The 12,688-nt window shown below is 50.4% G+C and overlaps 1 protein-coding gene across 5 annotated transcripts in view; it reads right to left on the minus strand.

Moving 5' to 3' along the window:
- CECR2 (CECR2 histone acetyl-lysine reader) overlaps positions 1-12,405 on the minus strand; it is a 128,599-nt gene extending 116,194 nt beyond the window's left edge. For 2 of the 5 annotated variants that reach the window (XM_085886614.1, XM_085886613.1), the window contains exon 1: positions 7,067-7,526. In XM_085886614.1, the coding sequence (XP_085742740.1) occupies positions 7,067-7,171 (105 nt within the window). In that variant the 5' untranslated portion in view covers positions 7,172-7,526. Of the gene's footprint in view, positions 1-7,066; positions 7,527-11,856 lie in introns of those variants that run through there. The other 3 variants (XM_085886617.1, XM_085886616.1, XM_085886615.1) reach the window with 2 other exon arrangements.
- Positions 12,406-12,688: the final 283 nt, after the last annotated feature.

Below are 12,688 nucleotides of genomic sequence, written 5' to 3' on the forward strand. Positions count from 1 at the left end.
TGACCAACAATGCTTTGAACAGAGCTCCCCATTGAAACATCGAGCTCTTCGTGATGGGCCTCAACCACAACACATAGAGACCTCAACAGTGACAACAGAAATCAAACGTGTAAACAGCATCCTCAATTAAACTTTCCATGGAAAAGCCACAGGTTTTCACGAGGAATGAACATTGTGGTGTGGTGCAGTTTTTCCAACAAAAGGAGGCATCAATCTATACTGATAAATGTCAGTGCACGTCGACCCCAGCACTCCAAAACCATGAAACCTCGCAGCCTGAAACTTTGCATGTTTGAAGTGAAGAGCTTCAAACGGAGTGGACGAGTGCACATTGGGTGTTTGGGTGAATTAAAAACACCCCTTTTGAAGATAATTAATGGCCTTATTTAGTTGTTTCCTTTATCAGGCACATCCTCAGCCACCTCGCTCTCCCTCGAGGCGAATCGACTGTAACCTCGCTGGGGTCTTCATCCGCCTTTTTTGGCCTTTTCAACCATGCCTCGACTTGGAGCAGACCGCAACGATTTTGTAACAATAAAGTTGTTTTTTTTTTTTTTTCCACTTTCCCCGCTCATCATTGAATGCCTGATAATTATCATACCCACAAATCGCTGGATACATTGCAACGCTTATAAATGTCCGGAGACGCCGGAGTTTCATTTCCGCACATGCCATAACCTTGAGAATCTCGTGAACCGAGACAAATTACAAAATTGAAGCTCGAGAACTAAACTTCGCAGCAGTTCCGACTGCACAAAAGAAAAAGAGCGTTCATTTGGCCAATTCGGACATATTTGACGTTTTGGGCGTCTCCGGGAGGTGTGGTTTAACGTGACAGCTCGACGATCGCTAATCACTTGCCGAGACAACCGCTCCTTATCAACCGTTTCGTTGGAATGATTCAGCCTCTACAATATTCACACTGTCCCTCAATTATGTATAATCAATCAACTTGAACAATGTTTGGGGGTCATTCGCCTGTGTTGGACCTGCGTCGTATCGGGCGATGGCTAGCTCACTGAAAATGTGCAAATACATTTTACACCACGTTTTTCCCTTTTCGTACGATCTTTCATCATACGAGCGGTCACTTCGGCAAAGATAAATACAAATATACAAAAAAAAACAATGAAAAGTTTCGTTAACATCAAGGCAGGACAGCCAAGAGCTGTCCATCCTGGGTTTGAATCCCGATCCAGCTATAAACTGTTATCCCGGTGTTTCACAATCATTCATCAATGTGCATTCCAATAAACTGGACTTCACATCTACAGGAATCCCTCCTCCTTTCTTTCTCTGTCTATCTGTCTGTCTGTCTCCCCCCGTCCCATCTATCTCTCAATCTTCCGACCTCTCCACCTCTCTACTATTCGTTGTTCACCTTGGTGTCTTGGTTTTCTATTATCATCGCTTTTCTGAAACCTTGTGAATTCCTGGCTTTTGTCATTGGCTCCCCTTGGCATTTATGAAAATGACGAGTGGTCGCACTGGACATATCAGGGTCAAAAAAAATATATAGGCATTTGAATTCTCAAAATGTCCCGTCCGTAACGAACCAAATACCGTGAAATTCCCCTTTGCAGATGAAATGAAACACAGCAATGTAGAGACGAAAGAGAAAAGTAATCTCAACGTGGAAGTAGAATTCGCAGAAACTGAGCTGAAATTGGAAATTAAATTTGAAGAAAATAATATTCACCAGCAAATGGAAAGAAAAATTAAGCAGAACGGCACTCGATGGAGCACTTACGTCCATCAGGCTGAACAGTTTACAAGTTGTATCCCACCGATAGGCCAGATCTGAATCTGGACCGAACCAAAATCGAATCGGCTTGTTCTTGTCACCCACCAAGTTTTGTCATAACCCGTCCACAACGTTTTGAGATATCGTGCTGCATATAGTTTTTGGCCCCGTCTCTCAATGGTGAAAAAAAATCACTAAAGAAATTTACAAAATTGTCGAATCCAGATCCGGATCTTTCCTAAAATCTAATCAATTGGTCTGTGTCGCGCAGACACACACACACACACACACACACACACACACACACACACACACACACACACACACACACACACACACACACACACACACACACACACACACACACACACACACACACACACACACACACACACACACACACACAACCTGTCCGCAAAGTTTTGTCCGAAGTCATCCGTACCGTTTTGAGATATCCTGCAGACACACAAACAAACGCGAAGGGCACTCGGTAGAGCACATACCTCCACCAGGCTGAACAGTTAATGTGTTTACATCCCGCTGACAAGATGGATCAGGATCCAGACCTGAACCAAAATCTAATCGCCTTGTTCTAAGCTCCAAACCAATTCCTCCACCTCGTCATGTCATAATTCGTCCAGAAGTTTTTGAAATATCGTACAATACCGTCGGACCCTGTTATTCGCGGATTCGCTACTCATGGGTCGTAAAGTGTGACCTGCTTCTACATTCACGATTTTTTTATTATTTTTTTTTTTAATTTCAGGACTGGTCTCCAATATCCACCAAGGAAATTGTAAATTGGCCAACATCACAGCAATATATAAAACAGGTGCAAAAACAGATCCCCTTAACTACAACCCAATTAGCTTCCTGTACTTCCAAATCATCAGCAAGGACATACAATCAATCATCACAGTTGAAATAAAATCATCTCTTTTTCGCCATCAGCCGAATCTCAGATCATCAATTTGGATTCGGACGTGGTCACTCGACCTTGGACATGCTGCTTCTACTCTCACAACGATGGTGGAGGTGCTCAATATCAGACGTGAAATCAGGGTCATCTCTGGACATATCTCGAGCTTTTTGATAGTCTGGCATCCTGCCTTGCTCTCCAAATTGTCTGCTGATATGTAATCCAAGGCGAACTGCACTCTTGGATTATTGACTTCCACCACTCTCACAGAACTCATTCGCCTCCTCTTCCTTTCAAGGCTGGAGTACCCCCAAGGCAGTATTCTCAGCCCCATCTTAGTCCTAATCTTCATCAAGGATCTCACTGACGCCCTCAAAAATCCTCTTTATCTCTTTGCCGATGTCTCCAGTCTCTGCCATGACATCTCTCATCCTTCTGACAGACGGCAGCCTCTTCCCTCTGATCAGACCTTCACAAAATCACAAACTGGTCAAACACAATATTGCTTATGTATCCATAGTGTCCACCCTTGGTGTTCGCCCTTACCCCCTCATCAGGTCAGGTCAGGTATGGGAGCATGCGCCAGAGCAGCGCGTCGCTGCGTCCACTTTCCGCCGGTACTCCAGGTGCCTCCATCTGGCCATACCCCAGGCAGACGCCTGGCCCATACCCATCTCCTTGAGATGCTGATCAACCTGCTACAACCACGAGGCACGTGGTCGGGCAATTTTCCTCCTCCACTCACAAGGCTCCCTCGCTGAGAGAATCTGGGAACCACATTCCCTTCCACAGATAGTCAACAGCAATCAGATGAGCCCTTATCAGGGTCAAAGGGCTCTGGGATGGATTAACAGGGTCAAGAGAAAGATTGGCTGGACAACAGACACGACTGAGATTGAACAACCTCGATGATGAGCATTTGAAAAACAGCAAATAAATCAAACTTTAAAACCTTTCCCGGTTGTCACATTTCAGTTAACCTGGCAGGAGATAAATGCAGGTGTGGTGGGAAATTTTTATGAGAGACAGATTGGAAGTAGCTGTCAGTACAAGCATGTTGCACCGAATGGGGCGGTTTAAAAACGAGTCACCAACATGCAAGGATGGAAATAAATCAACATGCAAGGATGGATAAGCTGGGCATAGAGGATGGAGATTAAAAGAAAAAAAATATAGAAAGAAATGAAAAAAAAAAAAAAAAAAAAAGGTCATGGACAAGAGGGGTTTGGGTGGGTAACATAGCAGGGGACATGGGAGGGGGGAGGTAACAGCGCAGGGGACATGGGAGGGGGGAGGTAACAGAGCAGGGGACATGGGAGGGGGGAGGTAACAGAGCAAGGGACATGGGAGGGGGTAACAGAGCAGGGGACATGGGAGGGGGAGGTAACAGAGCAAGGGACATGGGAGGGGGGTAACAGAGCAGGGGACATGGGAGGGGGAGGTAACAGAGCAAGGGACATGGGAGGGGGGTAACAGAGCAGGGGACATGGGAGGGGGAGGTAACAGAGCAAGGGACATGGGAGGAGGGGTAACAGAGCAGGGGACATGGGAGGGGGAGGTAACAGAGCAAGGGACATGGGAGGGGGAGGTAACAGAGCAGGGGACATGGGAGGGGGAGGTAACAGAGCAGGGGACATGGGAGGGGGAAGGTAACAGAGCAGGGGACATGGGAGGGGGAGGTAACAGAGCAGGGGACATGGGAGGGGCGAGGTAACAGAGCAGGGGACATGGGAGGGGCGAGGTAACAGAGCAGGGGACATGGGAGGGGGTAACAGAGCAGGGGACATGGGAGGGGGAGGTAACAGAGCAGGGGACATGGGAGGGGGAGGTAACAGAGCAGGGTACCTGGGAGGGGGAGGTAACAGTGCAGGGTACATGGGAGGGGAGAGGTAACAATGCAGGGGACCTGGGAGGGGGAGGTGACAGTGCAGGGGACATGGGAGGGGGAGGTGACAGTGCAGGGTACCTGGGAGGGGGAGGTAACAGTGCAGGGAACCTGGGAGGGGGAGGTAACAGTGCAGGGAACCTGGGAGGGGGAGGTAACAGTGCAGGGTACCTGGGAGGGGGAGGTAACAGAGCAGGGGACATGGGAGGGGGAGGTAACAGTGCAGGGGACATGGGAGGGGGAGGTAACAGTGCAGGGGACCTGGGAGGGGGAGGTAACAGTGCAGGGTACCTGGGAGGGGGAGGTAACAGTGCAGGGGACCTGGGAGGGGGAGGTAACAGTGCAGGGTACCTGGGAGGGGAGGTAACAGTGCAGGGTACCTGGGAGGGGGAGGTAACAGTGCAGGGTACCTGGGAGGGGGAGGTAACAGTGCAGGGTACCTGGGAGGGGGAGGTAACAGTGCAGGGTACCTGGGAGGGGGAGGTAACAGTGCAGGGTACCTGGGAGGGGGAGGTAACAGTGCAGGGTACCTGGGAGGGGGAGGTAACAGTGCAGGGAACCTGGGAGGGGGAGGTAACAGTGCAGGGTACCTGGGAGGGGGAGGTAACAGTGCAGGGTACCTGGGAGGGGGAGGTAACAGTGCAGGGTACCTGGGAGGGGGAGGTAACAGTGCAGGGAACCTGGGAGGGGGAGGTAACAGTGCAGGGTACCTGGGAGGGGAGGTAACAGTGCAGGGTACCTGGGAGGGGGAGGTAACAGTGCAGGGTACCTGGGAGGGGGAGGTAACAGTGCAGGGTACCTGGGAGGGGGAGGTAACAGTGCAGGGTACCTGGGAGGGGAGGTAACAGTGCAGGGTACCTGGGAGGGGGAGGTAACAGTGCAGGGTACCTGGGAGGGGGAGGTAACAGTGCAGGGTACCTGGGAGGGGGAGGTAACAGTGCAGGGTACCTGGGAGGGGAGGTAACAGTGCAGGGTACCTGGGAGGGGGAGGTAACAGTGCAGGGTACCTGGGAGGGGGAGGTAACAGTGCAGGGTACCTGGGAGGGGGAGGTAACAGTGCAGGGTACCTGGGAGGGGGAGGTAACAGTGCAGGGTACCTGGGAGGGGGAGGTAACAGTGCAGGGTACCTGGGAGGGGGAGGTAACAGTGCAGGGTACCTGGGAGGGGGAGGTAACAGTGCAGGGTACCTGGGAGGGGGAGGTAACAGTGCAGGGTACCTGGGAGGGGGAGGTAACAGTGCAGGGTACCTGGGAGGGGGAGGTAACAGTGCAGGGTACCTGGGAGGGGGAGGTAACAGTGCAGGGTACCTGGGAGGGGGAGGTAACAGTGCAGGGTACCTGGGAGGGGAGGTAACAGTGCAGGGTACCTGGGAGGGGGAGGTAACAGTGCAGGGTACCTGGGAGGGGGAGGTAACAGTGCAGGGTACCTGGGAGGGGGAGGTAACAGTGCAGGGTACCTGAGAGGGGGGAGGTAACAGTGCAGGGTACCTGGGAGGGGAGGTAACAGTGCAGGGTACCTGGGAGGGGGAGGTAACAGTGCAGGGTACCTGGGAGGGGGAGGTAACAGTGCAGGGTACCTGGGAGGGGGAGGTAACAGTGCAGGGTACCTGGGAGGGGGAGGTAACAGTGCAGGGTACCTGGGAGGGGGAGGTAACAGTGCAGGGTACCTGGGAGGGGGAGGTAACAGTGCAGGGTACCTGGGAGGGGGAGGTAACAGTGCAGGGGACCTGGGAGGGGGAGGTAACAGTGCAGGGGACCTGGGAGGGGGAGGTAACAGTGCAGGGTACCTGGGAGGGGGAGGTAACAGTGCAGGGTACCTGGGAGGGGGAGGTAACAGTGCAGGGTACCTGGGAGGGGGAGGTAACAGTGCAGGGTACCTGGGAGGGGGAGGTAACAGTGCAGGGGACCTGGGAGGGGGAGGTAACAGTGCAGGGTACCTGGGAGGGGGAGGTAACAGTGCAGGGTACCTGGGAGGGGAGGTAACAGTGCAGGGGACCTGGGAGGGGGAGGTAACAGTGCAGGGTACCTGGGAGGGGGAGGTAACAGTGCAGGGTACCTGGGAGGGGGAGGTAACAGTGCAGGGGACCTGGGAGGGGGAGGTAACAGTGCAGGGTACCTGGGAGGGGGGAGGTAACAGTGCAGGGTACCTGGGAGGGGGGAGGTAACAGTGCAGGGGACCTGGGAGGGGGGAGGTGTATTTGTTTTGTTTGTAAAGAAGGAAGCCGAGAGGAAAGGAAGTCATTGGACAGACGTGCAGAGCCAATGATATTCCGATCCCACAATGGGGAAGTTGAATCGACACGATCCCGGTGGATAAAGACAAGTTCGAACAGAGAAAGACACAGGAACAGCCACGAGGTAGAGATATCCAAGAAGCAGATCGAGGCCCCAATGGAGACAATGAACCCAGACAAGCTCACACGGAACACTCATCGCAGACCCCCAATCCCTCCCTCGATCACGACCTCCGTGGGATCTCTCCCTCCCCCCAAGCCCCCCAAGACCCCCCCCAACCAAACCTCAATGTCAAACTCGGGGAGTGCGAAGACCGTCCGGAATGTCCAGCAGAAGTGAGCGATGCCGGGCACGGCGCGGGATGACCGGAGCCCTTCGAGTCCCTCCATAACGTCGGGATGTCCCCGCCCCCGATCTTGTTATCCCTCCACACGTCCCTCGACGAGCCTTGCAGTCCGAGATCCACAAACCCGCGATCCCCGATCCCCGATCTCTCTCTCTCTCCCGATCCACACTACTCCCAACATCCACCAACAACGTTAACACAACCACGACTGGTTGAAGCTCAACCGCCTGTTTCCCGGTAGTTCGTTGGAGGGCGGGATCGTACCAACATGGCGCATGAAGTGGGGGGGGTTTATTTTCACCTTCGTCACTAAATCGAATCGTTTCACAAACAAAATCAGCCATTTATTTATATTTTATTATACTAACTTATTACAATTATTATGAAAGGAAATGCAAGTTTCTGAAACGAATAAGACGTTTTAAACCCTTGATGGATTTAAACATCCGTCTCTCCCTCCCCCCCCCATCCAGCTTCACTGAGCATTGTGCGCTCGTCCAAAACCTGTGACGTCACAGCATCGTGAGAACGAGGAAAAACCGATTTGTATATTTGAAACAAACAGGAAAACTTTCTCATCAAATAGAACAAGCGTCGAGTGTGCGGACCCCGGGAGATTCGTCATGGAGCGGCCGTAGGTTGGCTGCCATTGCCGCAAACGGTTTGGACTTCAAGTACACGAGAAAATACAAATGTTTCATTATCGACGCATATCCCAACGGATTTGTTGTTTTGTTTTTGTGTATCTTGTCGAGGCTCATATGAGAGGAAACACACATCGCACAGCAAGGGGGGCATGAGGAACACAAGATGGACATGACAGGGACTTTCAGGAAGGAAAGCAGGGAATTTGAAGGTGGTGGGTTTGGGCTGGATTGACCGGGGTAGAAAAGATCGAGGAATTGGATGGGGGATGATAAGAGGTGGTGGTGAACAGCTGTTTTGAAGCCCTGGAGGGAAGAATGGGATTGAATAGAGTGAGGGAGTTTATTCCAAAGACGGGAAAAAAGAGGAATGTAAGAGTGAAGGTGATTCGTGATTTTGGTAGTTTTACCAGAAGGGGGTTGTTGGCGGACCTTGAGCGCCCTGTGGAAATGTGGTGGGGACAAATCGCAGAGAGAGCAGGGGGGGCAAGGCTGGAGAGGAGATGATAGAAGACAGAAAGACCACCGACCAACCTGCGGTGATTGAGGGAGAGGCCCAAAGACTCAGCCTCATTGCAGGAGATGCCGATGATCCGAAATGCCCTGGTTTCTACAGCGTGAAGCTAAGAAAGGTGGGAGGCAGGAGCACCAGCCCAGAGGGGAGAGCAGTACTCCATCAGGCTATAGACAAAAGCTTTGTAAGTGATCAGGAGCTCAGGTGGGCCGAGGAAGGACTTTGCACGATAGAAGATTCCCAGTCGGCAACTGGCTTTGGAGGCGAGGTTGGAAATGTGGCTTTCCCAGGAAAGGTCATGGCAGATAGTGAGACCCAAAAGCTTGAAAGAAAGGACTTCTTGGAGAGGATTGTTGAGAAAGTGGATTGGGGGGGTGGTTCTAAACGGTCCTTTCGAAGAGATATAGTGAGAGTGTGAGATTTGTCTGGATTGACAGACATGTTCCACGTGTTGGACCAGTTTGTGATTTTATCCAGATCTGCAGTGAGTGAAGAAGCTGCTGCTTGCCGGTCTGAGGGATGACACAGTACGGCAGAGGGTGGGGTCATCAGCATAAAGATGATTTTGCAGAGAGTCGGAGAGATCATGGATAAAAACCAGAAAAATAACTGGGCCCAGAACGCCACCTTGAGGAACTTCAGCCTGGACAGGAAGAAGGGATGAAAGGACTCCATTTAGGGCCACACGGTGTACTGCGACAGGAGAGGAAGTCTGTGAGCCATAAATGGAGATAGCCTTGGATACCATCGGAAGAGAGTTTGGTGAGCAGGGCAGGGTGCCAGACTGTGTCAAAGGCACACAATCGGTCCAGGGCTCTGGCTCTGATTTCTTTTCTGGCATTGAGGACCTCCATCCATTGTTGGGAGAGCAGAAGCAGCATATCCAGGGTAGAGAGACCTGGTCTGAAACCAAATTGATGATCGGAAATCAAGCCATTGGAGAAGAGGAAGGATTTAATGTTTGAAGCGATGATGGATTCCATCACCTTGCTGATGATTGGGAGAAGGCTGATTGGTCTGTAGTTGCAGGGATCTGTTTTTGCACCTTTTTTATGCAGATCGGTAATGTTTGCTAATTTCCAAGCAGATGGCAGATGACCTTGAGCAAATGAGAGGGTGAATATAACAGAGAGAGAGAGAGAGGGTGAGCAAGAGCAGAAGAGCAGTTTTTAGGACACGTGGGCTGATGCCGTCTGGACCGGTTGCAGAATCTGACTCGAGGTTTGACAGCAAACTCTCCACCTTGTCAGAAGAAAAGGACACAGAGTTCACAGACAGTTGGATGCGACTGGGTAAGGTGGGAACAGAAAGCGATGGGTTTTGGACACAACATTTTGATGCAAAAACAAACACACGATGCAAACACAACATTTCGAACTTCGATGCAAAGTTCAGGCAATCAGCCTTTTCACGTGCGGTGTCAGCAGTGCAGCCATTTGAGGTAAGGGAGGGGATGGAGGGGGAACATACACCAGAAACAAATTGGAATAGATGCCACCAGGATTTGGAGGAGGGAGAGGGGTTTGAGAGTTCAAACTTGAGATGAGAAAGATGTTGTTTTCTGGCTCTCCTGAGGGGAGATACACACTTGTTCCGAGCTTTATGGAAGGAACTGAGATTACCTTCAGTTGGGTTTGCTTTCCATGAGGAAAAGGCAAGTTGTTTCAGTACAACTGCTTCATCACAAGCTTCAGTGAACCATGGGTGGGAGAAAGGGGAGGACAACTGAACACAAGATGGGTAAATCTGTGTATGAGGGGGAGCAAGTTTCTTTGAAAAAATTCCCAGGTGGATTTGATGTTGGAGAAAGTAGCGATGGGAGACCAGTCTGGAAGTTTGATGGCTGCTTGGAGACCTTGCCAGTCGGCCTGAGTGAAATGCCAGACTCACCGGCACCGAGGTGGTTCTCTAAAAACAGCCAGAGAGATGTCCACTTTGACAAGGACGTGGTCAGATGAACCGATTGGAGCGAAGGAAGAGCGGCAGATATTTTTTAGGGAAATTTGTCAAAATCAGATCCAGAAGAGATGGAGTACCATTGGTTGAGAGAGGGGTCGGGAAGTTGACCGATTGAGTCAGTCCCAATGAGTCGCAGAAGTTTTTTGCCAAATGTCAGGGCAGGTGAGAGAGGTACCCACATCCAACCAACTGGCATGATGACAGTTGAAGTCACCACATGTAGGGAAGAGAGAGTTGAGATGAGAGGATAGAAGTTGGTCCATTTTTTCAGAGAGTGAGATGTAAATGGAGTAATCACTGTTTGGGGCCAGTACAGTACTCATGTAAACACGAGGTGGGAGTGCAGGGGAAGCCGTAGCCAGAGGTATTCCTGGGTGTGTGGGCGAGTGGGGGGCAGTGCATGGAGAGTGAGGAATAGAGTATTTGATGAAGAAAGCAACTCATCCACCAGGACGAGGCTCAGGTCATTCTTCTCTTCCATGAACCTCGACAGTCGAGTTTATTTTGATGTTCGACAAGATAGGGTGGGATGAATGAAGTAGGGGTTGGGATTCAACAAAAGTAAGAGCACTGACGAGTTGGTGACGAAAAGAGAAAGAGAGGATGGTATCTGGATACCTGAAACGACATCAACCGAACTGTGCTTGGTGAGAAGCAGACCCTGGAACTTGATCTCTTTCTAACAAAGGTCAATCACTCAAAGAGCCTTCCGTCGACCCACCTCTACTGATAAAGATGGGAAATACCTGCACCAGCTCACACCCAATGGTAATTCAACTACTTCAGATGAAGGCCTCGCACACCTGATTGGGATATAGATGGATTTGAATGGACTTGGCTCTTGTGGAACTTTGCCGTTATGAAAGACATCTTTAAAGATTTCTGGGTGTCCAAGCCAGTCAAGCTGAGGTGGCTACTTCCTCTGATGTGATTGGGTGGGTAGAGTGATCTCATAAAGAGTATGGACGTTACATTGTTTTTTCAGGGAAACAGAAGTGTCATTCACGTAGACAACAAATAACATTAGTCCCAGTGAGCTACCTTGCAGAACACAAAAGATTCAATAACATCCAGAGTCGAGTGACATGTTGTTTGCTCTCGCAAAGAAAACCGAATAAGTCTTCCAAAGAACCCTGAATACCAGTGACTGACAGTTTTGAAATGGAAGATGTTTGCCCGAGAGTAGTGAAGGCATGAGAGATGCCAATTGTGAGATGGCCCTGATTTTTTTTCCTATCATCTTCCCTTATTCTCATTTTAGTCCATCGCCTTGCGTGCGTACCTGTACTGAATAAATACATTGTCCTTCTTCTGACGTTTTAGGTCCTGCAGGATAGCCTAAACTCGAGGTTTGTGCACTCACTTCTCCTTCACTTTCATCTGCAGCACAAGGCTGCAGGTAGAATTACTGGCTGAAAGCATAGCTGTGGTGCTGATGCAATGTCCCTATTACCAGTGCACTGGTACTCATTTCGCCAACCTCAGAAGGTTGATGGTCTGAGTCAACCCACCTGGTGTTAATTCATCAGCTAATGGGGCTCGAACTCATGACCCCAGGCTTGCACTCACCTCTCATGAGCTGTCAAGCCAGGGTTTGAAAGCAGAACTTACTATAAACTGCCACCATGGTGTTTCACGTGCAGAAGCGACTGGGGATGCATCAATGCTTGCGCCGTGCATCGGAAGGACCTGTCTGCCAAAAGCACCGGTAGTTGGTGGTCGTCAAAGATCCCACGTTGTCATTCGCAAAGAGGAGCAGTGTTGCTGGCACCCTGAACAAATGACAAATCCCAGGCTGAGTTGCAGGTAGCAAGTGGTCTGGTCTTCTTGAGATGTGCCTTGACACCTTGTTACACCGCTGCCTCTCTCTCTCAGTGTGGTTGTTATCCAAGCAGCAATTCCAAGTGAATAAAGTCACATTCCCAGGTTGTTCGCACGTCACAAGTGAACGTCTGCCTTCACCCTTCGGGTATGAAGGACAGCCATGATGACATTATCATCTCTGGGTACGCCCCCCCCCTCCCCCCAAGTTGGATGCTCAGAACAAGACAAGGAGGAATTCCGAGAACATCTGAAAGACCTGATGATGAACATCCCAGTGGACGAACCCATGATCCTGGGAGCAGACCTTAATTGTCACGTGGGAAGTACTTCTGAAGGATATGAGATGATCCATGGTGGCCAAGGATATGGAAGCAGAAACGAGGAAGGGGAGAGGATGCTAGAAATGGTGGAGAGTTTGGAACTTTTCTTCGTTAATAATGGATTCCAGAAAAGGGAAGAACATCTGGTGACATATAAAAGTGGAGGAGGCAGGACACAGATTGACTACTCACCGCTTCAAAAAAAAAACAACAACAACGACAACAACAACAAAGGAGAACATTTCAAAGCACATCTCCAAAGAAGGAACTTTCTCAACAGGACATTCTCGTTTCACCAG

The sequence above is a fragment of the Eptatretus burgeri genome, chromosome 6, assembly GCF_056783735.1.
Source record: "Eptatretus burgeri isolate ZD-2024b chromosome 6, Ebu_testis_v1, whole genome shotgun sequence".
Lineage (NCBI taxonomy): Eukaryota > Metazoa > Chordata > Myxini > Myxiniformes > Myxinidae > Eptatretus > Eptatretus burgeri.